Raw genomic sequence first — 27,870 nt, 5'->3', positions numbered from 1 at the left:
AAATTTGTCCTCTGCATTTGACCCATCCCCTTGGGGAGCAGTGGGCAGCAGCGGCGCCGCGCCCGGGAATCATTTTGGTGATTTAACCCCCAACTCCAACCCTTGATGCTGAGGGAGGAAACGGGTCCCATTTTTATAGTCTTTGGTATGACTCGGCTGGGATTTGAACTCCAACCTACCGATCTCAGGGCGGACACTCTAACCACTAGGCCACTGAGATGTGTCAACCTCCAGTCTGTCACTCAAACACATTTGTGTGCAACATAACCAACAATAACAATTCCTATTGTTATATGGTGGAGAAGCAGCCTATAGAAGACACTGACTAAAGTCTGTTCTCAAAAGGTAAATGCTGAACGATATTAATACATTATTTAATAAAACCACTGTAGTTGTTTGCTGTACATATTAGTGTTTTTCTAAAAGTTTGTTTTTTTCTTTTTAAGAGGCATGTCACATTTGTGATCTTTTTGGAGGGCTAAGCAATTTAAATGGGGGTGGCTGATTTGAGCTACGACGAGTGTTTTTAATTACAAGCTAAGTAAGTCAGTTGAGGTACTACTTTACAGTACTTGTACCTGAATGATCAGCCAGTATTGACTCATTACATATGGGTTAAGCTATTTTATTAAACAAGAAACATATTGCCATAAAATGAAATACACAATATTAAAGTGCATACCTGATATGAAGTGTTCGCTACACAGACGGACACTGCTGGCGGAGGGGTCCCAGGGCTCACTTCTCTTCTGCTGGCTTCTGGCGCGGTTTATGACTGCAACCCACTGTTGTTGTCTTTCAGGATCTTTAGGAAGACTGTAAAATGTTCTTGCGTTCCTATCTCCTTGTTGGTTTTTGCATCCTGGCGCACAACAGCTGTCTGCCAAACAATGATAGTTGGGATGCAGTTTTAACATGAAATCTTCATAAATGCACTTCTATTACTGTATTTTCCAGACTATAAGGCGCACTTAAAATCCTTTTTTTCCCCTCAAAACTCGACAGTTCGCCTAATGTAAGGAATAAGTTTGGTTGAGCTTACCAACCTCAAAGCTATTTTATTTGGTACATAGTGTAATGATAAGTGTGACCAGTAGATGGCAGTCAAACATAAGAGATAAGTGTAGCTTGCACTAGGATGGGTCTCAAGTAAACAACACCAACATTTTAAATGTTCCATTGAAAATATAGAACATTACACACGGCGCTCAAAAATCTATCAAAATGTTTTAGTACGACTTTGGTAAGCTATGAAGCCGCACCACTGGAAGGATTGTCCGCGCATTAAACATACAAATATTATTATGGTGTGTATAAGATAAGACATATTATTTTGTTTCGCAATATCATGCAAAAGCAACTTTTCTTACCTTCTGGTACCTGCTGATCTGTATTAGGGATCTGCGTAAATCCTGAAAAATTGTGCGCCGTAGTTGATAAGCTTCTTCTTTTTCTCTATCTTCTTGTTATGGGACATTAATCCTCCACTGTTGCCATTTCTAATATAAAGTAAGTTAATTATAAATATAAATTAAGTTCTTAATTATATCTGTCAGTAAACTTGCCATGAAAGTGCTAAAACATACCGGCCTAGTGAGTTTACATTATTCACCCAAGGAACTTTAGTTATTTGAGTTACGGTCGGACGGTTTTTCACAAGACACATTTCCGTTGTGGTGGTTTCCGGATGAGGAGATGCTGCTCCATTATTGACTGAAGTAAAGTCTGAATGTCATTAAAACAGTTAGCTCCATCTTTTGACACTTCTTCCACTCCCGTCCTTGCACGCTACACCAATGATGACGGGAAGAAGACGCTGTCGAAGGTGAGCCACGAAAATAAAACCACCCACAAAACGGCGCATCCTGAAGCAACTGTCAGAAAGCGGTTTAAAGATGATCTGTAAAACATAATCTATGCAACATTTTGACCAAATAACCACCATTACATGTTATGTAGACCACAACGAAGTGTTTTCAATTTAGAAAAAAATAATAATAATATGACTCCTTTAATGCACCCTAATATATGAAAAAAGATAAAAAAAATAGACCATTCATCGGCAGTGCGCCTTATAATCCGGTGCGCCATATTGTCCGGAAAATAGTGTATTATATGTGCAGTTACGGATGTAAGCATGAAGCAGATGCCAAGCAAGTGTAAGAAAGAGTAATGCATATAAATCACAAGAACTTCTGTTGTGAAGAGCGGTTTGCGGCTCCACCCAAAGTGGGCTACAAAGTTGTTCGTCTGACAAAGTTGTATTGTGCAGTTTTTGTGGATATGGAGTTTGTAAAATTAAGGTAAAAAATATATAAAAAATCTCATTCTGGTCTTGTATTGAGGTTGAATGCTCTTTACTCATTTGTTGCAGATGAATAGAAACCAGTGTAGGTGGTTTTGGTTGGTGTTAGATTATTTCAAACATGTATACAAATACAACATTATACATCACATTATTCCAGTCTCAGAGCAAGTTTGGAAAAAAGGGGTAAGAAGAAGCTGATCTTATTTATTCCTACCACTTTCCGTTTCATAGCATTTTTTCTAATACATTTGTTTGTACTCAATGTGTAACACAAAGAAAAAATTAGTACGGTAAGTTAATAAATAGATCAATAAATGAAGTTCTCATAAACAGTTACAATATGATTCCCATAAGATAATCTCAGAATCTAGGTATGTGTGTATTCACCCAGCGCGTTTCACGTTTGATTGTGTAATCTGAGTAGCGACCGGACCGCTGTTCTCAGAGTTCAACTTTTCATCACCACTATACATCAATACTGACTATGTAGAACACATGTCCTAGTTTATTCAGAACATCAAAATAATTGGATTGAACAAATAATTACGGCACTAAGCTACCAAATTTTTTTGGCAAGTTTACACTTGACAAAACTTCCCTGTAAAACATTTATGGTGAGTAAAATGTTAATTGGAATCCCTATCATAATATAAGTCATACACTTATGAGTGAGTCAGCTAAATAAGGTTTATATTGATAGATACACACACTGATTTTTGGACCCTCCAATTGCCTGGTCATGTTATGTGACTCACAAGTCGAGTGCGACCAGCCGTGTTTGTGAAAAGTTTCCGTCACTTCCATTGCTAATTTCATGAATTAAAAATCATCAATTAAAAATACAACATAGCTGTAAAAACTATTTTCCCACCATGTCTTTGTTTCGCAAACTTCCCAATGATACTAACCTTTTTAAAATAGGGTAAATAGTAAAAGGGAACTGCACTTTTTTGGGAATTTTGCCCATCATTAACAATCATCATTATCATTTTTTTCCGCTTTCTAACATAAAAAAATCGTCTCGTTCTCAATGGCTCGCGATGCAGCTAATGGGAGCAATCAATTCTACCTCCAAATCAGTTTAAAATGCATTCAAAAACCATCAACAATAATTAATTTACATTCCGTATTATAATCAAGCTGTAGCGACATTGTTATTGTAAGAGCGACCACTAAGGAACTTTTTGTTATCGTAGTAATACATCGGTGTGCTTCGGTATTAGCCGTAAAAGCTAACTACGGAAAGAAATAAGCTAGCTTTTACGTCAGCACGAAACGTGTTTGAGTTTGTAATGCGCAACACTGCGATACGACACCAATTTGTACTGACTGAAAAACATGAACAATCATATTGCAGTATCTGTAAAGTATTAGCCCACATTTAATATTTTGTTTGTACACAGCTGAGCTAGCCAGACAGAGTAGGAACAAACAGTTGTTGCCAAAAGTCAGATGTTCGCAGCTATGGAAACAGAAATCAATCAATGATTACATTTATCAAACCATAATACATATTGTACATATTACATATTGTTATGAATGTGTCTGTTACTACATTATATATAGACTTGCACTGTGTATATAAAATGTTGTTGGAGGGTTTTGAAGTAGTTTTAAAGGGATTTGAAGGCTACAACAGTGACTCCCATTAGCGGCATCGTTCAGGCGTTGTTTATCATCTTTAAAATTGTACAAAAAAAGACATGTGTTCCTGTCTCCCATAATGATTGTAAACGATAGGCAATATTCCAAAAAAAGTGCAGTTCCCCTTTAACAAAAAGGTCACACCTAAAAACCTTGAGCCCCACTATGTTCATATTAAATAAGTTGACCAGAAATTAGTGCTTTTTCACCGGTTTTAAAAATCCATAACTTTCATAGTAGTTATCACTGTAGATATGATACCTATATCACTGCAATTGTATTTACAAGAGCTGTTTGGTCATTATGGTTTCATGTCCATCCATTTTCTTATATTTTACACACATACAGTACCTACTGAGAATCAAGATAACAAAGATTACATTCGGTTAAGAGAAAATACCTTGAAGTCCTTCAACTGGTGGTTCTTGTAAATCCTCTGTCTTATTCTCAGGTGTCTCATTCTCAGCTGCCGGTCCTCCATTTGCCGTCTGTTTATGCAGAGCAAGTAAAGACTTTGCACTCTCGGACCGTCTTTGTTTCTCCTCTCGTAGTTTCTGACACTCTTCTCGTATTTTAGCCGCTTCAGATTTCTTTTTGACTTTGTCGTAGCCTAGGTTTAGTGTCGGAGCCCAGTCGTGGTCATTCACGTTGAATAAAGCACACAGCTTTCCTGCACAACAACAAGTCTTTAGTTTCTGCTATGAAATAACAACAACAAAAATATGGTAGATTGGACCTTTGGTACGATGTACAAATACTCTAAGTCACTAGATAAGAAAATCCTTACTCGTTACAAGGAGAAAAACACCTTAATTGGATGTGAGGATCCTTACCAGATCGACAAGTCTGAGTGGAGTAGAGAGCATGACGATGTTTCATACTCTGACTTGGTGAATAAGTTACCCCGACATTTGGTGAACAATGTAAGTGCCTATACTCTGGATGAGCTCAAGGGATACAAGTCGCTCGCAGCGTACAATTACTTTGTGTGTGGATGGGTACAGGAAATTAAACTGGCTACAAAGGAAGATAAATGTGTGCTCATCGTTCCGTGTTCATCACTCACAGAGATCAACTGATCCATGTTTGGTGCCATGGGTCAGAGAAGACCGGTTGTGTTTTATAAGCACCCTGTTCGCGTATGGCAGGCATTGGTGAAATATGTTCACATGATGCTGCATTGTTATTTGCAACTGAAGAGAGCGTGAAGATGCGCGACAGCACAACAGTTACACAAGACAAATCTTACTGCCTACTTCCATCTGCTGTCAAGAAGGGATTCAGAGGGTTGGTCTTAAACTGGGTTAGAAGCTAACGTGTGAAGATAGGCGAACGCACTTCTACAAAGCTGAAAATATTTTGTGGCGTATCCCAGGGATCAATACTTGGACCAAAATTGTTCAATCTCGATATAAACGACATTTGTAAAGTTACAAAGGACTTAGTATTATTTGCAGATGATACACCTGTGTTTTGTTCAGGAGAGAACACACAAAAGATAATACAAATAATAACAGAAGAAATGTACACATTAAAAAGATGGTTTGACAAACACAGGCTATCTTTGAATCTCAGTACAACTAAAATAATGCTTTTTGGTAACAGTAGAAGAGAAAGTCAAACAATTACAAGAGATGTCCGATAATAGCTTTAAAATGTAATATCGGAAATGATCGGTATCGTTCTTTTTTATAATCTGTATCATTTTTTAAATTTTTTTATTAACTCAACATAAAAAACACAAGATACACTTACAATTAGTACACCAACCCAAAAACCTATCTTTCCCATTTACACTCTTATTCACACAAAAGGGTTGTTTCTTTCTGTTATTAATATTCTGGTTCCTACATTATATATCAATATATAACAATACAGTCTGCAAGGGATACAGTCCGTAAGCACACATGATTGTGCGTGCTGCTGGTCCACTTTAACTTTAACAGTTACTTTTACTCATTTTCATTAATTACTAGTTTCTATGTAACTGTTTTTATATTGTTTTACTTTCTTTTTTATTCAAGAAAATGTTTTTAATTTATTTATCTTATTTAATTTTTTAAAAAGGACCTTATCTTCACCATACCTGGTTGTATTAGGCATAATAATGTGTTAATTCCACGACTGTATATATCGATATCGGTTCATATCGGTATCAGTAATTAAGGGTTTGGTCAATATTGGAATATCGGCAAAAAGCCATTATCGGACATTGGGTTTAAAGAGTAAAAGAAAACTAATTTTTGGGTGTAATAATAGATGATAAAATTAACTGGAAATCTCATGTAAAAAATATACAACATAAAGTAGAAAGAAACACGTCAATAATGAGTAAAGCAAAACATGTTCTAGACCAAAAATCACTTCACATTCCTTATTGCTCACTTTTGTTACCATATCTGAGTTATTGTGCAGACGAATGGGAAAACATCTACAAATTTGCACTTCATTCATTAATGGTGTTACAAAAAAGATCAGTTTGAATAATACATAATGTATAGAGAACATACAAACCCTTTATTTATTGAATCAAAAATATTGAAATTCAACGATTTTGTGCATTTTGCAGCTAAAATTATGTACAAAGCAAACTATAACCTGCTACCCAAGAATGTACAACAATTATTCTCAACAAAAGAGGAGGAATATAACCTTAGAGGAAAATCTAATTTAAAACATTTGTATGCTCGTACACACTTAAAACCTTTAGCATATCAGTATGTGGAATTTAATTATGGAATGAATTAAAGGCCTACTGAAACCCACTACTACCGACCACGCAGTCTGATAGTTTATATATCAATGATAAAGTCTTAACATTGCAACACATGCCAATACTGCCGGGTTAACTTATAAAGTGCAATTTTAAATTTGCCGCTAAACTTCCGGTTCGAAACGCCTCTGAGGATGACATATGCGCGTTACGTAGCCCGGGGAACACGGGTATGGCTTCCACATTGAAGCCAATATGAAATAGCTGTTTTCATCTCATTCTGGATGTATTCTGGACATCTGTGTTGGTGAATCTGTTGCAATTATGTTCATTGCATTATGGAGAAAGAAGCTGAGCAAGCAAAGAAGAAAGTTCTCGGTGCAAAGCGGACGTATTTTGCGAAGGAAGTCAGCAGCAACACGACACAGCCAGTGTTTCATTGTTTACATTCCCGAAAGATGCAGTCAAGATCGAAAAACTCGGATAACAGAGACTCTAACCAAGAGGACTTTTGACTTCGATACACAGACGCCTGTAGAGAACTGGGACAACACAGACTCTTACCAGGATTACTTTGATTTGGATGACAAAGACGCAGACGTGCTACCGTGAGTATGCAGCTTTGGCTTCCAAACATTTGATCGCTTGACCGTACGTGCGCATCACGTACGTAACTTTGTTTAAATATATAAGCTTTATGAACCTTGGGTTAGGTGAACGGTCCCTTGGGCTGAGTGATTGTGTGTGTTGATCAGGTGTTTGAATTGTATTGGCGTGTTCTATGGAGCTAGGAGCTAGCAGAGGAGCTAGCATAACAAACACGTAGGTGTTTTTATGCAGGATTAATTTGTGGCATATTAAATATAAGCCTGGTTGTGTTGTGGCTAATAGAGTATATATATGTCTTGTGTTTATTTACTGTTTTAGTCATTCCCAGCTGAATATCAGGTACCGTGAGTAGCAGCTGCGCTTCCAAACATTTGATCGCTTGCCAGTATGTGCGCGTCACGTACGTTACTTTGTTTAAATATATAAGCTTTATGAACCTTGGGTTAGGTGAAAGGTCTTTTGGGCTGAGTGATTGTGTGTGTTGTGCAGGTGTTTGAATTGGATTGGCGGCTTATATGGAGCTAGGAGCTAGCATAGGAGCTAGGAGCTAGCATAACAAACACCTAGGTGTTTTTATGCAGGATTAATTTGTGGCATATTAAATATAAGCCTGATTGTGTTGTGGCTAATAGAGTATATATATGTCTTGTGTTTATTTACTGTTGTAGTCATTCCCAGCTGAATATCAGGTCACCCCCGGCTCTCACAGCATCTTCCCTATCTGAATCGCTTCCACTCCCCACTAGTCCTTCACTTGCACTTTACTCATCCACAAATCTTTCATCCTCGCTCAAATTAATGGGGAAATTGTCGCTTTCTCGGTCCGAATCTCTCTCACTTCATGCGGCCATCATTGTAAACAATAGGGAACTTTGCGTATATGTTCAATTGACTACGTCACGCTACTTCCGGTAGGGGCAAGCCTTTTTTTTAAATCAGATACCAAAAGTTGCGATCTTTATCGTCGTTGTTCTATACTAAATCCTTTCAGCAAAAATATGGCAATATCGCGAAATGATCAAGTATGACACATAGAATAGATCTGCTATCCCTGTTTAAATGTAAAAAAAGTCATTTCAGTAGGCCTTTAAGTAAAGAAGTTAATTGTACTGATGTGATCCAGTTTAAGAGGTTGTTCAAATTAATAGTGTTTACAAAGTACAAAGTAGAATAATTATGAGAAACACTTTCAACATTATTGAAAATAAGATATTCTTCATCTCAGTATGTTTATCATGACTGACTTAATTATTTATTACAAAAACTGCTGTATTAATCATTCACGGATGTCATTGTTCTACAAAAAGAAGTCAGTAAATGAACGTATATGGGTGAGGGCGGACCTACGTCACTTCCGCCTACCAATCCCCTAGCAACCGGGAATTCGTTGAAAACAAACCAGCTCACAGCGAACATAGCATTGACAGAAAAAGCATTTAACGAGCGTTGTGGCTTGGAAGTCGGCGTTAAATCCTTCATTTACGCATTTTTACTTATTCGCATATCGTGTGAAAAAATGAAAATGTATTATTTGCGTCAGACTCGTCTCAGTGAACTTTAAAGCTTCTCAGGCTTAGCTTAGCTTGCTAGTTAGCTTAGCCTGCGCGCTACTAAGAAAGAGACGCAGAAGTTATCAACAACTTTGTGTGAACACGCCGTACTTGTTGGAGCCCACGTCGAAGAAGAAGCGCTTGTTGTCCACAGTCATCGACGAGCCCTCCGGCAGCTCCGCGGGATCCTCGTCCACGCCGTAATCGTCAATAAGTTTGGCCAAAGCGTCGCGGAACTCGATAAGTCCCTGCGCCGGGAGCGCGATGGTCTGACCCCAAGCCGGGCCCCCTGTTCACGGTCTGCCGGATCCTCAAGAACCGTCCCCGCTGGTTCTCTCTCAGGTCCATGTAGTACTTCCGATTCTCCCGCACTAGGAACTCGCTTTTCAGGGCCCGCCGCGGCTCATCCTGCACCATGCCCGGGTTGCTGGGACCCAACTGGGCGTAGTGTTCGATGAAGTCCCCCAAGTAGTCGCGGAACTCGACCGCCACCGACATAGACAGCGTGAGGCGGCTCTTGTTGCCACCGGCCCCGACTTCGGCTATCTTCAAGAAGCGGCCTTTGGCGTTCTGCTTGACGTCCAAGTAGAAGCGTTCGTTTTCCCAGTGTAAAGCTGCGAGCCATTTGTCTCGTCTCTGTGGGCTTTTATCACGCTTTGGTAGAACAAAATACAACCTTTGTTTTCCCTGTTTCCGGTTGTGGTTAGCACAACCAAAAACAACACCGTTTTTCTGCATTTTGGAGGCAGAACGACGGGTTTAACCAGCGTAGGTCGACGGGTTAAAGAGTAATGGCAACGGTTTGTTTTCAACGCCAGTCTGGTTGCTATGGCTCGAAGAACCCGTATGTAGCTCAGTTGCCCGGATGTCGGCCCTCACCCATATCTGCAAAACGCTCTGAAGTGGGAAAGGGGTAGGATTAAATAAGCTTTGCTTCTTTCAACTGCTTTTCGGACATGATGTAAAGTGAAATTATATGGAATTGTGTGATGTACAAGCACATTACTTGTGACAAAATGATCAGAGCAAACTTTGTAGTGTCGTTTTGCAGGATCGGGAGTAAATCCAGCTCGATTGATTCTCGCCAGCCACGTGTTGCGCCTATCTGTCGACAGCCGCTCGGTTTCTTTCCCCTGCTTTACGATGACCTTAGGAATATCGTAGAACTTTGTGGTTCCTTCTCCTGAATTCGCGCGGTTTGTGCAACCCGACACGACGCATGTGTGACCCATTTCGCGCAAAAAATAACAACGGAGGCGTGCTTGGTTAAAAGTGTTTACAAACACGCTTCGCTTTGACACACAAGATGGCGGACACAGGAAATAGTGGGCCGGACGTGACGTCACCGAAAACCCACGTATACCACAATGCTATTGTAAAGTGGTGGAGGCGTGCTTGGTTAAAAGTGTTTACATACACGCTTCGCTTTGACACACAAGATGGCGGACACAGGAAATAGTGGGCCGGACGTGACGTCACCGAAAACCCACGTATACCACAATGCTATTGTAAAGTGGCCGTACCATGATATTTTGATATCGTTACATATCTAGTGGCCAGTGTTGTCACGGCTAGAGTCACGCACAGTGGGTCTGTCATTTATTTTGAATTAATTTAACTAACACAATAGTATTGTGTATCTTACCGGAAATGAAATGATCCGAACACACACGAAATTGTTCATAGCACTTCACACCGGCTCGGTTGATAGCGGCAATCCATGCTTGCCGCCGCCGTTCACTCTTCTGTTCAGCCGCTGGCCCCTGGCCACAAACAACCTTAGGGATGCGATAAAAGCGTTTTCTATCTCTCCCACCTCGATTGTGGCAGTTGATCACAGCACACGTCGTCGGCATTATTATTGTTATTATCATTGAATGAATGATCAACAATAGTGTGTCCCAACCGAGCCTTACAAAATGGCCAGCCACAATGCATTGTGGGAAATGTAGAAAAGCCCGCCACGCTCGCTGACGTTGTGAATCCTGCTTAGGGACCGTCGCAAAATTCCGTATTCAATGGCAAGTAGAGAACATTTGCATAATGCGATCCTTAGTTTACGCTTGGTTCTGGTCTCAAACACTAACTACATAATGAAGAAAAAACGTGACAGTTTCTCAAACAACCCTAACATTCAACAAACCTTTAACGGAATGATATTTATCGTAATCCACGACAAGAAGAAAGTGACATAGTCGAGAGCCATTTTCCTCGACGCGCTTTCGTAATTTCACGGACTTTATGAAACACGAATTTCGGGATTCTGTGAAAGCTTTTTTCTATACCTCGATTTGAACGGTTGGAACACCCCAAAACAGTACAGCTAACCGGCATTTTAAGCTCAAACTTTCACGTGATGTATGGATAGGCTCTTGTTTGCCTTCCGAGACGAGGCAAAGCAGGAAGTGACGTCACATGCTTCTTCTTCTCTGTTGATAAACGGCGGATGCAAACTGAATTAGGGCATTACCGCCACCACGAATGAGCTTTAAGTTAACTAATGCCTACAGGCTCGACTTGTATACCATTATACATTGTCCATCCAAGCCTCTAACAATTCAACAACAGCAGAAAGGACAGACACCACCGCCACGTCATTCCACAACACACCTCGCTTCTTGTTAGGGCACCTAGTTCAAGCACACGCACACACTTCCGGCTTCACAATAATAGCACGAAATGTCACATCCGGTCTAGATGCGCCAACAAAATAAAAAATTAAAACTGGATTTGTCAATGTCAAATGGACAATCGCACACACTTTCGGCTTCACAATAATAGCACGATATGTCACATCCGGTCTAGATGCGCCAACAAAATAAAAACTGGATTTGTCAATGACAAATGGACAATCGCACACACTTCCGGCTTCACAATAATAGCGCGATATGTCACATCCGGTCTAGATGCGCCAACAAAATAAAAAATAAATCAAAGCTTTATTTGTCAACGTCAAATGGACAATAGAAAATGGATGGTATTTGAACACTTGGTTGTTGTGGCATAACGTTTCCTACCTTAAGTTACCTGCATGCCCGCTAATTGATAGTGTGACATGACGAACACACATGCATCAGTTTTTCAAAATGCCTTTTGAATTATTAGGTGTATACTTGTTTTCTTATTGTCGTTTACACAACTAGATAGAATGGCAGCTCCGTGGAATGTTTTCACTGGATTGTGTTAGCACTGGGGTCGTACGGTATTAGTATAGTACCGCGATACTGATGAATCATTGTAAATGTAAACAAACGCCATTGGTGGATCTACACCTGACATCCACTGTAATGATACTAAGTACAGGAGCGATACTGCTATGATTACGTCAATATTTTTTGGCATCACAACATCTTCTTTCGTTTTGTTTAAATGTATATTATGTTAATAAACTTAGGAAATATGCCTCTGGACACATGAGGACTTTGAATATGACCAATGTATGATCCTGTAACTACTTGGTATCGGATTGATACCTAAATTTGTGGTATCATCCAAAACTAATGTAAAGCATCCAAGCATCAGAAGAATAAGTGATTATTACATTTTAACAGAAGTGTAGATAGAACATGTTAAAAGAGAAAGTAAGCAGATATTAACAGTAAATGAACAAGTAGATTAATAATTCATTTTCTACCACTTGTCCTTAATCATTTTGACAAAATAATAGAATGATAAATGACACAATATGTTACTGCATACGTCAGCAGACTAATTAGGAGCCTTTTTTTTTTTACTTACTACTAAAAGACAAGTTGTCTTGTATGTTCACTATTTTATTTAAGGACAAACTTGCAATAAGAAACATATGTTTAATGTACCCTAAGATAAAAATAAATAAAATAAAGCCAATAATGCAATTGTTTGTGGTCCCCTTTATTTAGAAAAGTATCGAAATCATTTTAGTACCGAAATCATTTTAGTACCGGTACCGGTACTAAAATATTGGTATCGGGACAACACTAGTTAGCACTAGTTAATAAATAGATTGAATGTACTTTGATGGCTCTATTCCACTGGTTCTCAGACTTTTTGTTTCTTCAATAATTGATTTGTTGTTCATTATTCTCTCGTAGTAGTAGTAGTAGTACGGGGGTCAGCAACCCGCGGCTCTACAGCCAATGCGGGTCTTTAGTGCCGCCCTAGTGGCTCCCTGGACCTCTTTCAGAGATATGTGAAAATGGAAATGATGTTGTTTTAATAAATTTTCTGCAGGAGAACAAACATGACACAATTCTTCCTAATTGTTAGAAATCCCAATGTATATGTTATAGAAGTACCAATTTGTCCTACTAACTTCAGCGATCCTTGAACTCATCATAGTTTGTTTACATGTTCAACTTTCTCCGATGCTGCCACAGAAAGACGTGTTTCATGCCACTCCTCCTTTGTCTCACTTTGTCCACCAAATGTTTTATGCTGTGCGTGAATGCAGAAAGGTGAGCTTTGTTGATTTTATTGATTTGCTGGAGTGCTAATCAGGCATATTTGGTCAATCCATGACTGCAAGCTAATCGATGCTAACATGCTATTATCTCGCATCGGTCACGTTGGCTAATAGGAAGCCCTAGAAAGCCAATCACTAAGCCTGTGAGCAGTCCAACGGGACTAGTTTCAGCATGAGCAGCCAATTTCCACCTGGTGCTAATGTTTGACTTGTCTTCATTCAATTAACATGACTTTTGGACGTTGCAGGGGACACAGAAACTGCCTTTTGGAAAAAGTACAGGGGACATGTACCTCCTCCCAAATTACGTTCATGCTTACACATCAAGTGGAACAAGAGTACAGAATTGTAGGATTCGACCCCTTTAAGACCCTGTCTACATTAAGCCGGATAACTCATTAAACAAATAATTATCTATCCTAAGCCCCGTTTCAGCCACACTTATTCATCGTTTAAGGTCGCCCTCCTTGGATAATTTTTTATACGGGCAAGTGCGCCATGTATTTCTTTAATCTCCTGCTTTGTATGGACTCATTGATCGTTTACAAACTGAGTTCGGAGAGGAAGTGACGCCAGAAAGACCGCACCCATGCAGGAAGTGACATCAGAAAGAACGCGCCACAGCCAGCTTCATAATAAAGCAATTTCGTAACTCGGAGCTAACCACTGGAAATATGGAGGTAACCCAGACATGCCCGTGTTTCTGCTTGCCCTACATGTACAGACGCTTGTGGAAGTCACACATGAATACCTTAAGAGAAAGCGATTGCAGCTATTTGGGATACAACACTTCTCAGACGGCAAGAGAACTGTCGAATGTCCAGGTCAGCTGCGATTCTACTTACCAAAAAACTTTGTCCATTTGTCGAAGGAGAGACAACGAGAATGCGGGCTCCCCCTGGATGTGATAAAAAAAAAGGTAGCGTGTGCTTTGTATTACCTGGCCGTCGAGGGAAGACTACGGAAAACGGGCGAATGCTTTTGGACTGGCAAAGCAGACTGGATCAGTTATTGTCCGCCATGTATGTCAAGGACTCAACGTCTAGTTCCAGAGTACATAAAGTCACCAAAAAGGAATGGACAGTGAAGGTGAAGGCAAAAGAGTGAGGAGTGTCCTGACCAGATATCTAGATCCCTAGATTGATTGATGTAAAATGTTCTTTATCACATTGTTTACTTTCACGTGTCCATTAAAGATTTGATTAATTTATGATGTCTCAGGTGTGGCTCACTACAATAGGGCCCCACATCACACTGGATTCCAGCTAATTGAAATACCACAACACTGGATATTGTTCAGATAAGTTACATTTAAGAACTTGCACACAAAGCAACACCGGAGGTGACTATGACGTGCGCATTTTCCGCGCATGCGTACTAGGCTGCGTTGCGCCGGCGGACGGAGGGGAGGAGGGGGTCTTAAACGACCATTGTGTGCGTGTGGACAAGGATACGTTTAGGTGGGATTTACCCTGGATAAGTGTAGACAGGGCCTAAGTTTACACAAACAGAGCATTACTGTTACCGAGGCAAAACGGCCGCCATACACCTGGCTATACAATACATTTTTTTAAAGATCATTTTAAATGACTATTGCATAAAAAAAATAAAAACGTTGAATTCAAATATTACTACGGAGCCCCTAAAGCAGACCTGGGCAAATTAAGGCCCGGGGGCCACATGCGGCCCGTTAAGCTTTTCAATCTGGCCTGCCGGACATTCCCAAATATTTCTTTTAGATCTTTAAGATGGAAAGTGTAGCTGCCATTATGATGTGCAGTCATGTTTTCTAATGATTGGAAGTATTGAACTATACAAAGTATTTTAATGGTTGGAATCTGCACTTTTTGATGATATACCAGTTACTATAGTAATCTAATTAGTTACTATGGTAATCTAATTAGTTACTATGGTCATCTAATTAGTTACTATGGTCATCTAATTAGTTACTATGGTAATATACGTCACAGCAGCTCAGACGAGGCACCGAACAGTGTGGGCAGGAAGCGTTTCCACAGACGCGGAAGGAGATTTTCACAACAAAGTTCTAAAGCTTAGTGATGTATCAGATATATCAGATTGTAGGTGGGTTTATTTTGTACCCTTCGCGTTCATATTTCACTGTTTGTTGCATTTTTGTTGCGTTTCACTTGATTGTAGAATATGTCGATCGAAAGGGGGTGTGACATTCATATTTTGTCAATATTCTGTGTTTTATCGTTCATAGAAAAATAGAAAATTCCATTACGTTTTTTAAGGCGGTCTGTCATGACGTTTTTAGCATTTTTATTGTCCCTAAAAATAGATATACCGGCCCCCAGACACATTTTTTTCTCTAAATGTGGCCCCCGAGTCAAAATAATTGCCCTAAAGCAGGGGTCACCAACCTTTTTGAAACCAAGAGCTACATCTTGGGTAATGATTAATGCGAAGGGCTACCATTTTGATACACATTTAAATAAATTGCCAGAAATAGCCAATTTGCTCAATTTACCTTTAACTCTATGTTATTATCTATGTTATTATTAATAATTAATGATATTTACACTTAATTGAACGGTTTAAAAGAGGAGAAAACACGAAAAAAAAAAAAGACACATTTTGAAACATAGTTTATCTTCAATTTCGAATCTTTAAAATTCTAAATTCAACCGAAAAAAAGAAGACACAAACTTAAAAAAATAATTTATGGAACATCATTAGTAATTTTTCCTGATTAAGATTAATTTTAGAATTTTGATGACATGTTTTAAATAGGTTTGAACCCAATCTACACTTTGTTGGAATATATAACAAATTGGACCAAGCTATATTTCTAACAAGGACAAATAATTATTTCTTCTAGATTTTCCAGAACAAAAATTTTAAAATAAATTCAAAAGACTTTGAAATAAGATTTAAATTTGATTCTACAGATTTTCTAGATTTGCCAGAATATTTTTTTTGAATTTTAATCATAATAAGTTTGAAGAAATATTTCACAAATATTCTTCGTCGAAAAAACAGAAGCTAAAATGAAGAATTAAATTACAATTTATTTATTATTCTTTACAATAAAAAAAATACATTTACTTGAACATTGATTTAAATTGTCAGGAAAGAAGAGGATGGAATTTAAAAGGTAGAAAGGTATATGTGTTTAAAAATCCTAAAATCATTTTTAAGGTTGTATTTTTTCTCTAAATTTGTCTTTTTGAAAGTTATAAGAAGCAAAGTAAAACAATTAATGAATTTATTTAAACAAGTGAAAACAAATAAAAGACCAAGTCTTTAAAATATTTTCTTGGATTTTCAATTTCTATTTGAGTTTTGTCTCTCTTAGAATTAAAAATGTCGGGCAAAGCGAGACCAGCTTGCTAGTAAATAAATACAATTTAAAAAATAGAGGCAGCTCACTGGTGAATGTTGCTATTTGAGCTATTTTTAGAACAGGCCGGCGGGCTACTCATCTGGTCCTTACGGGCTGCCTGGTGCCCGCGGGTACCGCGTTGGTGACCCCTGCCCTAAAGGGACATGGGGGAAATTTTATTTTTTATAATTTAATTTTATTTGTAATTTTTTTTTAGACATGTATAACATGTATAACTTTTTATAAAGTTATAAAAAACAACAACATTTTTTTAAATTGTAATTGTAATTTTTTATTTTTAGACATGTATCTCGTGCGCAAAATAAACTATCTCGTGCGCAAGAGAAACTTTCTCTTGCGCACGAGATACATGTCTAAAAAAAAAAAAAGAAACAAATTATAACATTTTTTTTTTTATAACTTTATAAAAAGTTTCTCGTGCGCACAAGAAAGTTTCTCGTGCGCACGAGATACATGTCTAAAAAAAATAAAAATAAAAATTATAAAAAATAAAATTTCCCCCATGTCCCTTTAGGGGCTCCGTATATTACTAACCCCAAGACATTTTTGCAAAGGAATAACAAAAACAGCCAAGTCAAGAAAGAGGCAGGAGACAACGGTGTCACGATAATAAAAAATACCGGTTTTACTAGAGAAGGTTACAAAAATCATCACTATGCAGGAGTCGTAAATCTATTTCCAACTAAAAATAAAAAGCATAAGGAAACACCTACAGAGACTACAATGCCATCAAAGTACAATGGAAATTTTTTTTTTTTTAGAAAAGGGGCGGGGGTGCAAAGGAAGGGGGGCAAAACACCGCCTACCAAAGTTGTCATACAATTGACTACACATCACCTGAAAAAACTGCAAAGACAGTAATGTCTCTTTCATGCAATTAACAAGGAAACAGCAACAACCTGACACGCATCGTCTCACAGGAAATTGAAGTTTGCCTTTTACATCCACGTGGCGGCAGAGCACGTATATTTATCAAACAATAACACACATGGCGATAAAGTCATTTTTATACAGAATAGACAGCTGCACACAATACTGACATGCTTCATCTCATCAGAAATTGTCTGTTTTTTTCTTTCTTTTTTCTTCTCGGGTTGACTAAGCAGTGATCATCAATTATACAATATACATTATGGGATATGAAACCTTAAAGGATTATAAAATTAATGTAGGAAATTCCTGACGTGTTGAGTTCAGAGTGTAAACATCCAGAAACAGTCTATGTGGCTCATCTGAGAGAGAATGAAAAAAAACAAAAACATTAAGAAGTGCGTTAAAAAGTCACTATTTTGGCTGGCCGTCCAAAAAAAACCCCAAACAAAAACATCATCACAATTGATTGAAAATTAATTCTCTCACATTTTTAAATGCATACATTACAAGCACCTCAATCCATGTCGTCATAACTACACTGCAGCCCTCTCACCACATATCATTTGGAGTGTTACGTGACAATTGTTATAGCAAACGCGAAAAAGGAGCAATCCAAAATATTGAATAGCGTGTCGTAACACTGATTGTGTTCTCACGGCGTCAATTTGGGGTCTTTTCGGGGGGTTACAACTATTTACAGGTGATGCGTTGCATTTCACAAAATGACCTTTCATGCGTAGCAATGTGATTCGGGTAAGTGCTTAAAATGCAAAAAAAGACACAACAATTTGATTTGATACCTGAGGTGTCGGGTTTGCTGGCGAAAGAAAAGTTATTGTTGGGAAACGTTTACTTGCGTGGATTATGAAGTATTACAGAAATTCTGCTATTGTTCTAGAGCAGGGGTTTTTAACCGTTTCGAGGTCAGGGCCAAACTTTTCCACTACATAGGGGCCCGGGCCTTCAAATATTACCACTGAATTATTAATCTTACTCTTAATTTTAATCATATTCAATAATTGTTTTCATTAATTACAGAGATTATTATTTATTTAACACATAAACCTTAGGATTAGGTCAGGCTGATTGGAAAAATAACTACTAACTAGGGATGTCCGATAATGGCTTTTTGCCGATATCCGATATTCCGATATTGGCCAACTCTTTAATTACCGATACCGATATCAACCGATACCGATATCAACCGATATATGCAGTCGTGGAATTAACACATTATTATGCCTAATTTGGACAACCAGGTATGGTGAACATAAGGTACTTTTTAAAAATTTTTAGTAAAGTAAGATAAATGAATTAAAAACATTTTCTTGAATAAAAAAGAAAGTACAACAATATAAAAACAGTTACATAGAAACTAGTAATCAATGAAAATTAGTAAAATTAACTGTTAAAGGTTAGTACTATTAGTGGACCAACAGCCCGCACAATCATGTGTGCTTACGGACTGTATCCCTTGCAGACTGTATTGATATATATTGATATATAATGTAGGAACCAGAATATTAATAACAGAAAGAAACAACCCTTTTGTGTGAATGAGTGTGAATGGGGGAGGGAGGTTTTTTGGGTTGGTGCACTAATTGTAAGTGTATCTTGTGTTTTTTATGTTGATTTAATAAAAAAAACAAAAAACAAACAAACAAAAAACAAAACGATACCGATAATAAAAAAAACGATACCGATAATTTCGGATATTACATTTTAACGCATATATCGGCCGATAATATCGGCAGGCCGATATTATCGGACATCTCTACTACTAACCAAATATACTGCCAGGGACTCAAAAATAAACTGATGAAAAATAAATTGATATATAATTATGTCGTGCTAAAATCAATAAAATGTGAAAAAAAAATGAAACAAAACAAACGAAAATACAGCTTCGCCACTTTAGTCATAATTTTTGCACTTGAGATATTCTCTAACTTCCGCTCCAGACTGTTTGATATTGTCATTACTGCCACAACTGGTGGGAAAGTGTACTGCGGCCCATGGCTGAGAAACCCATATTTTTTGGCGGCCCAACAATGGTTAAGAAACACCATTTTAGACACTGTTAAATAGCCATTTCGCCCACACTTTCATTCAGTAAAAATGATCTGGAGTTGCAAACATACACTATTATTATGTTTTGAGGCAACGGAATCTCCAACTCTCAAGTTTTAGCAGATATTTTCCATTTTAGGGATGTATTCATTCTCAGTAGGGATGGGAATATTACACAACAACTCATGACTCTGTTGGGCTGCAATGCTTGGGGTGACGATTCGATTCAGAATTGATTATCGATTCAAACCGATTCTTGCAGAATACTTTTTGGTGTTAAATAATAATGAAACCTTTTAAAAACAGCTTACAAAAGTTACTTTTGGCTGGGGACGTATGATGTTGTATAGACAAGGATGACCTAAAACAAGCATTTTTAAAGATGGATTCTTACACAAAACAATACTGTTGAAAATGATTAATTAATTAAAACCGGAATAAATATAAACACGATTCAGATGTGAATACATTTTTTTTTTTAGCACCAATAATGATTAGCACACTCCACAAGCCAGCATACAGACTAAAAAATAGTAAACAAAGCTGTTCCAATTGTAGTTTTTTAAGTTTTGTGCTTAGCTTTTCTTTAATTAGAAGTATTGATACAACTGAATAGTTGTTTTTTGAATGCACAGATTTTTAAAAGGCTCCAACATTTTTCTTTTTTTTTTTTATGCCAAGAGAACTTTGCGGGGGGAAAGTCAAGAAATGTGAGCACAAGTAAGCGTTTCCCAAAATGTCAAATTGTGCTCTCTACACTTCCTTGAGAAACATGAATGTGTGTTTGTGGGTGGTTGACTCGTTAAGGGAGTCGTCTGAACAGCAACAATGTTTTAAACAGCAGGAATAAAGAGTCAAAGGAAGATCAAATGAACGCCAGAAAACATAAAATGAAAGAGCTTAATAATACCTGGCATACTTTTCAGAGTGTATTAAAAAACAACAACATTCACGCACATTCACACAGTATATTCATATTCATATATATATATATGCATATAAAACATCAAAAAAAACGGAGGAAGTTGGTCGCTGTCTGGGTTCCCGTTGGAGGGCGCCGACAGTAAACAATGTTCACTTAGGCCGCGGCGAGCCGTGTGTCAAGAGGCAGGACGAGGCCATCGCGGCCTGGACCGCAGCCCGGCAACTCCTAGACGCTTTCGGGAGCCGATAAACCGTACGTGAGCTCCGACCCCGGCAGGCAAGCTCGGCCCGTTCTGAAACTTCTTTGGGGCCGGGGGGGGCTGCCGTTTATTCCTGATCCTCTATCCTGTTCCCTTCTGGTGGGAACACACGCCCACGCTATCCAACATGGCGGAAGGGAAGAGTAGAGAGACTCAGGAGTCTGCGGCACTATCGAATATAACCTGGGGGGAGGAGGGGGGGGGTCGGTTGTTTTTTTTTTGTTTTATTTATTTTTATTTTTTTACAGAAGGGGCTGGGTGTGGTGGGGTCGGTTGGCGGTGTGAGGGGGGGTGTGGTCGGTGCTCGGAGCGGTGTCGCTCATCCTTATGAGTAGGATGACGAGTTCTGGCCCTCCTTGGAGCGCGCCTCCGCCTCCAGGTCCTGGTCGTCCTTAGTCTTGATGTCCTGGTAGTCGTGCGTAGAGACGGCGCTCTTTAGGTATGCCCAGTTGGCTGACAGGATCATCAGATAGTGAATCTGGATAAAGAAAACAACACAACTATGTGTTAAACCAGGCCTGGGCAATTATTTTGACTCGGGGGCCACATTTGGAGAAAAACATGTGTCTGGGGGCCGGTATATCTATTTTTATATATATCAAAAAAAATATACCAAACCTCACAATAATGTCTGATTGAATGCTAAAAACGTTATGACAGACCGCCTTAAAAAACGTAATGGAATTTTAAATTTTTCTATGAAGGATAAAACACTGAATATTGACAACATATGAATGTTACACCCCCTTTCGATCGACATATTTTACAATCAAGTGAAACGCAACAAAAATGGCGCAAATCCCATAGGGGTGATGAATGGTCAGCGTCTGAGAGCTGCGGCCTACCATCATGACCTCGCCCTTCCCTCTGTTGCTAGATATCTCGAGATGTATATGGAGGTTTTTTCCCACTCCAGACTGGGCCCCCTTAGGAACCCAGTCTAGATAGTATTTTTTTACTCATCCTTCCCCAGCGTTTGACCTTTTTCCCATCTTTTACGGGGCGCCTTGTGGCGACCCATCAGCGTTCCTGTTCTGCAAGCCTGTACACGGTTTGTTTTGTCCAATCTTGAACGGGTTTGTGCTGAAAATAAGGTTTCGTGGTACTTGTGCAATGACAATAAAGACCAATCCTATCCTATTCTATGCTAAATGCAACAAACAGTGAAATATGAACGCAAAGGGTACAAAATAAACCCACCTACAATCTGATATATCTGATATTTGCTGAATTCCCCCCAGGGATCAATAAAGTACTTTATATTCTATTCTATTCTGTTCTATTCTATTCTATTCTATTCTATATATCACTAAGCTTTAGAACTTTGTTGTGAAAATCTCCTTCCGCGTCTGTGGAAACGCTTCCCGCCCACACTGCTTGGTGCCTCGTGTGAGCTGCTGTGACGTAGATGACCATAGTAACTAATTAGATGACCATAGTAACTAATTAGATGACCATTGTAACTAATTATATGACCATTGTAACTAATTAGATGACCATAGTAACTAATTAGATGATCATTGTAACTAATTATATGACCATTGTAACTAATTAGATGACCATAGTAACTAATTAGATGACCATTGTAACTAATTAGATGACCATAGTAACGAATTAGATGACCATTGTAACTAATTAGATGACCATAGTAACGAATTAGATGACCATTGTAACTAATTAGATGGCCATAGTAACTAATTAGATGACCATTGTAACTAATCATATGACCATTGTAACTAAGTTGATGACCATAGTAACTAAGTAGATGACCATAGTAACTAATTAGATGACCATTGTAACTAATTATATGACCATTGTAACTAAGTTGATGACCATAGTAACTAATTAGATGACCATAGTAACTAATTAGATGACCATTGTAACTAAGTTGATGACCATAGTAACTAATTAGATGACCATAGTAACTAAGTAGATGACCATAGTAACTAATTAGATGACCATTGTAACTAAGTTGATGACCATAGTAACTAAGTAGATGACCATAGTAACTAATTAGATGACCATTGTAACTAATTATATGACCATTGTAACTAATTAGATGACCATTGTAACTAATTAGATGACCATAGTAACTAATTAGATGACCATTGTAACTAATTAGATGACCATTGTAACTAATTAGATGACCTTTGTAACTAATTATATGACCATTGTAACTAAGTTGATGACCATAGTAACTAATTAGATGACCATTGTAACTAATTATATGACCATTGTAACTAATTAGATGACCATAGTAACTAATTAGATGACCATAGTAACTAATTAGATGACCATTGTAACTAATTATATGACCATTGTAACTAATTAGATGACCATAGTAACTAATTAGATGACCATTGTAACTAATTATATGACCATTGTAACTAATTAGATGACCATAGTAACTAATTAGATGACCATAGTAACTAATTATATGACCATTGTAACTAATTAGATGACCATAGTAACTAATTAGATGACCATAGTAACTAATTATATGACCATTGTAACTAATTAGATGACCATAGTAACTAATTAGATGACCATTGTAACTAATTAGATGACCATTGTAACTAATTATATGACCATTGTAACTAATTAGATGACCATTGTAACTAATTATATGACCATTGTAACTAATTAGATGACCATAGTAACTAATTAGATGACCATAGTAACTAATTAGATGACCATTGTAACTAATTAGATGACCATAGTAACTAATTAGATGACCATTGTAACTAATTATATGACCATTGTAACTAAGTTGATGACCATTGTAACTAATTAGATGACCATAGTAACTAATTAGATGACCATAGTAACTAATTAGATGACCATTGTAACTAATTAGATGACCATAGTAACTAATTAGATGACCATTGTAACTAAGTTGACGACCATTGTAACTAATTAGATGACCATTGTAACTAATTAGATGACCATAGTAACTAATTAGATGACCATTGTAACTAATTATATGACCATTGTAACTAAGTTGATGACCATAGTAACTAATTCGATGACCATAGTAACTAAGTAGATGACCATAGTAACTAATTAGATGACCATTGTAACTAATTAGATGACCATTGTAACTAAATATATGACCATTGTAACTAATTAGATGACCATTGTAACTAATTAGATGACCATAGTAACTAATTAGATGACCATTGTAACTAATTAGATGACCATAGTAACTAATTAGATGACCATTGTAACTAATTATATGACCATTGTAACTAATTAGATGACCATTGTAACTAATTAGATGACCATTGTAACTAATTATATGACCATAGTAACTAATTAGATGACCATTGTAACTAATTATATGACCATTGTAACTAAGTTGATGACCATTGTAACTAATTAGATGACCATTGTAACTAATTAGATGACCATAGTAACTAATTAGATGACCATTGTAACTAATTATATGACCATTGTAACTAAGTTGATGACCATAGTAACTAATTAGATGACCATAGTAACTAATTAGATGACCATTGTAACTAATTAGATGACCATTGTAACTAATTATATGACCATTGTAACTAATTAGATGACCATAGTAACTAATTAGAAGACCATTGTAACTAATTATATGACCATTGTAACTAAGTTGATGACCATAGTAACTAATTAGATGACCATAGTAACTAAGTAGATGACCATAGTAACTAATTATATGACCATTGTAACTAATTAGATGACCATTGTAACTAATTAGATGACCATTGTAACTAATTATATGACCATTGTAACTAATTAGATGACCATAGTAACTAATTAGATGACCATTGTAACTAATTATATGACTATTGTAACTAATTAGATGACCATAGTAACTAATTAGATGACCATTGTAACTAATTATATGACCATTGTAACTAATTAGATGACCATAGTAACTAATTAGATGACCATTGTAACTAATTAGATGACCATTGTAACTAATTATATGACCATAGTAACTAATTAGATGACCATAGTAACTAATTAGATGACCATTGTAACTAATTATATGACCACTGTAACTAAGTTGATGACCATAGTAACTAATTAGATGACCATAGTAACTAAGTAGATGACCATAGTAACTAATTAGATGACCATAGTAACTAATTAGATGACCATAGTAACTAAGTAGATGACCATAGTAACTAATTAGATGACCATAGTAACTAATTAGATGACCATAGTAACTAAGTAGATGACCATAGTAACTAATTAGATGACCATAGTAACTAATTAGATGACCATAGTAACTGGTATATCATCCATAAGCGCAGATTCCAACCATTGAAAGACTTAGTATCGTTGAAGACTTACGGTCATTAGAAAACATGACTGCACATCATAATGGCAGCTACACTTTCCATCTTAAAGATCTAAAAAAATTATTTGGGAATGTCCGGCGGGCCAGATTGAAAAGCTCAACGGGCCGCATGTGGCCCCCGGGCCTTAATTTGCCCAGATCTGTGTTAAACAGATCCAATGTGCAGGAGTTTTCGGTATTCGTCACCCATTACTCACAATGCTTTGTGCTCCAATACCCATTTATGTGTTTCTTCTACTCAAGCAGGGGTGTAGCACCAAATTCTGGGTCCACATACACGCCCTGAGATCGGTAGGTTGTGAGTTCAAACCCCGAGTCATACCAAGGACTATAAAAATGGGACCCATTGCCTTCCTGCTTGGCACTCAGCATTAAGGGTTGGAATTGGGGGTTAAATCACCAAAAATGAGTCCCGGGCGCGGCCACCGCTGCAGCTCACTGCTCCCCTTACCTCCCAGGGGGTGATCAAGGGTGATGGGTCAAATGCAGAGAATAATTTCGCCACACCTAGTGTAACTCGCTGGAGTAAAAAAAGACAATATAACATACATCCATAAACATGGATGCATATGAGAAAGTGCAATATATTTATCTGTACAGTAACCTATTTATTTATTTATTTATACATGCACCTTATTGCTTTTTTATCCTGCACTACCATGAGGTAATGCAACGAAATTTCGTTCTTATCTGTAATGTAAAGTTCAAATTTGAATGACAGTAAAAAGGAAATCTAAGTCTAAGTCTAAGTGTGTGACAATCATTGGTACTTTAACTTAACACATCCCACCCTGAAAGCCAAATTTGCTGCTCCATACACCCACACTTAAAATTCATATGCACTGAAAAAACATTAATTATTGCATGAATTTAACATATTTTAGCTAAAAAAAAAAAAAAAAAAAAAAGCTATTTATATAGCGCTTTTCTCTAGTGACTCAAAGCGCTTTTACACAGTGAAACCCAATATCTAAGTTACATTTAAACCAGTGTGGGTGCGGCACTGGGAGCAGGTGGGTAAAGTGTCTCGCCCAAGGACACAACGGCAGTGACTAGGATGGCGGATGGCGGAAGTGGGGATCAAACCTGGAACCCTCAAGTTGCTGGCACGGCCACTCTACCAACCGAGCTATACCCCAGCTATGCGGGAGCTACACCTACCAAATAATTTAGTTTTGTTTAAAAAAAAAAAAAAGGTAATTTTGTTTTAAAATGTGAAGTGGCTGGAATATGTCATTATTCACTTAAATATGGTTATACATCTTATACATTTTCCTGTAAAGTAAATATTAGCTGATACACGATAGGATTATCCTCAGTGTATTATACAAATCATATTAATACGTCATTATTAAAGTTAAAGTTAAAGTCCCAACGATAGTCCTAGGTGTGGTGAAATGATCCTCTGCATTTGACCCATCCCCATGTTCACCCCCTGGGAGGTGAGGGGAGCAGTGAGCAGCAGCGGTGGCCGCGCTTGGGAATCATTTTGGTGATTTAACCCCCAATTCCGGCCCTTGATGCTGAGTGCCAAGCAGGGAGGTAATGGCTCCCATTTTTTGTAGTCTTTGGTATGACTCGGCCGGGGTTTGAACTCACGACCTTCCGGTCTCAGGGCGGACACTCTAACCACAAGGCCACTGAGCTGGGGTGTCGCACCTAATTCCGGGTCCACATACACAAGACTCCTACTCAGACCCCCCCATCCCACCCTAAAAGCCAAATTCGCCGCTCCATACACCCACACTTAAAATTCATATACCGTATTTTTCGGACTATAAGTCGCAGTTTTTTTCATAGTTTGGCCGGGGGTGCGACTTATACTCAGGAGCGACTTATGTGTGAAATTATCAACACATTACCGTAAAATATCAAATAATATTATATAGCTCATTCACGTAAGAGACTAGACGTATAAGATTTCATGGGATTTAGCGATTAGGAGTGACAGATTGTTTGGTAAACGTATAGCATGTTCTATATGTTATAGTTATTTGAATGACTCTTACCATAATATGTTACGTTAACATACCAGGCACGTTCTCAGTTGGTTATTTATGCCTCATATAACGTACACTTATTCAGCCTGTTGTTCACTATTCTTTATTTATTTTAAATTGCCTTTCAAATGTCTATTCTTGGTGTTGGGTTTTATCAAATACATTTGCCCAAAAATGCGACTTATACTCCAGTGCGACTTATATATGTTTTTTTCCTTCTTTATTATGCATTTTCGGCCGGTGCGACTTATACTCCGGAGCGACTTATACTCCGAAAAATACGGTACACTAAAAAACTAATTATTGCATGGATTTAACATATTTTAGCTACACATCCCAAATTATTTAGTTTTGGTAATTTTGTTTTAAAATGTGAAGTGGCTGGAATATGTCATTATTCATTTAAATATGGTTAAACATCCAACACATTTTCCTGTAAAGTAAATATCAGCTGATACACGATAGGATTATCCTCAGTGCATTATACAAATCATATTAATACGTCATTATTAAAGTTAAAGTCCCAACGATACTCCGAGGTGTGGTGAAATTATCCTCTGCATTTGACCCATCCCCATGTTCACTTCCCGGGAGCCGGATTTTGGACGCTGGCAGGCCGGATCCGGCACACGGGCCACAGTTTGGGGGTCCCCGTCTAAGAAATTATTTATTTAATTCAAGCTGTAACGATCTATCACTTAATTTCTGTTCGTGCTTCCTTGTTTTTGTATTTACTTCCTATCAGTGCTCTTATTTT

General features: G+C 37.7%; 1 protein-coding gene and 1 pseudogene across 1 annotated transcript in view; both read right to left on the bottom strand.

The window, feature by feature from the left end:
• Window positions 1-4,441: 4,441 nt before the first annotated feature.
• Window positions 4,442-9,809, bottom strand: LOC133659225 (transcriptional activator protein Pur-alpha-like; annotated as a pseudogene).
• Window positions 9,810-17,239: 7,430 nt separating this feature from the next.
• LOC133659214 (neuronal membrane glycoprotein M6-b-like) overlaps window positions 17,240-27,870 on the bottom strand; it is a 108,496-nt gene continuing 97,865 nt past the window's right edge. Inside the window, exon 7 of the mRNA XM_062061953.1 lies at window positions 17,240-21,243. Coding sequence (XP_061917937.1) covers window positions 21,091-21,243 — 153 coding nt within the window. The 3' untranslated portion in view covers window positions 17,240-21,090. The remainder of the gene's footprint in view (window positions 21,244-27,870) is intronic.

Source organism: Entelurus aequoreus, linkage group LG01 (assembly GCF_033978785.1).
Source record: "Entelurus aequoreus isolate RoL-2023_Sb linkage group LG01, RoL_Eaeq_v1.1, whole genome shotgun sequence".
Taxonomy (NCBI): Eukaryota; Metazoa; Chordata; class Actinopteri; order Syngnathiformes; family Syngnathidae; genus Entelurus; species Entelurus aequoreus.
The sequence above is the reverse complement of the archived record's forward strand: the minus strand, read 5'-3'. Positions and strand labels throughout refer to the sequence as shown.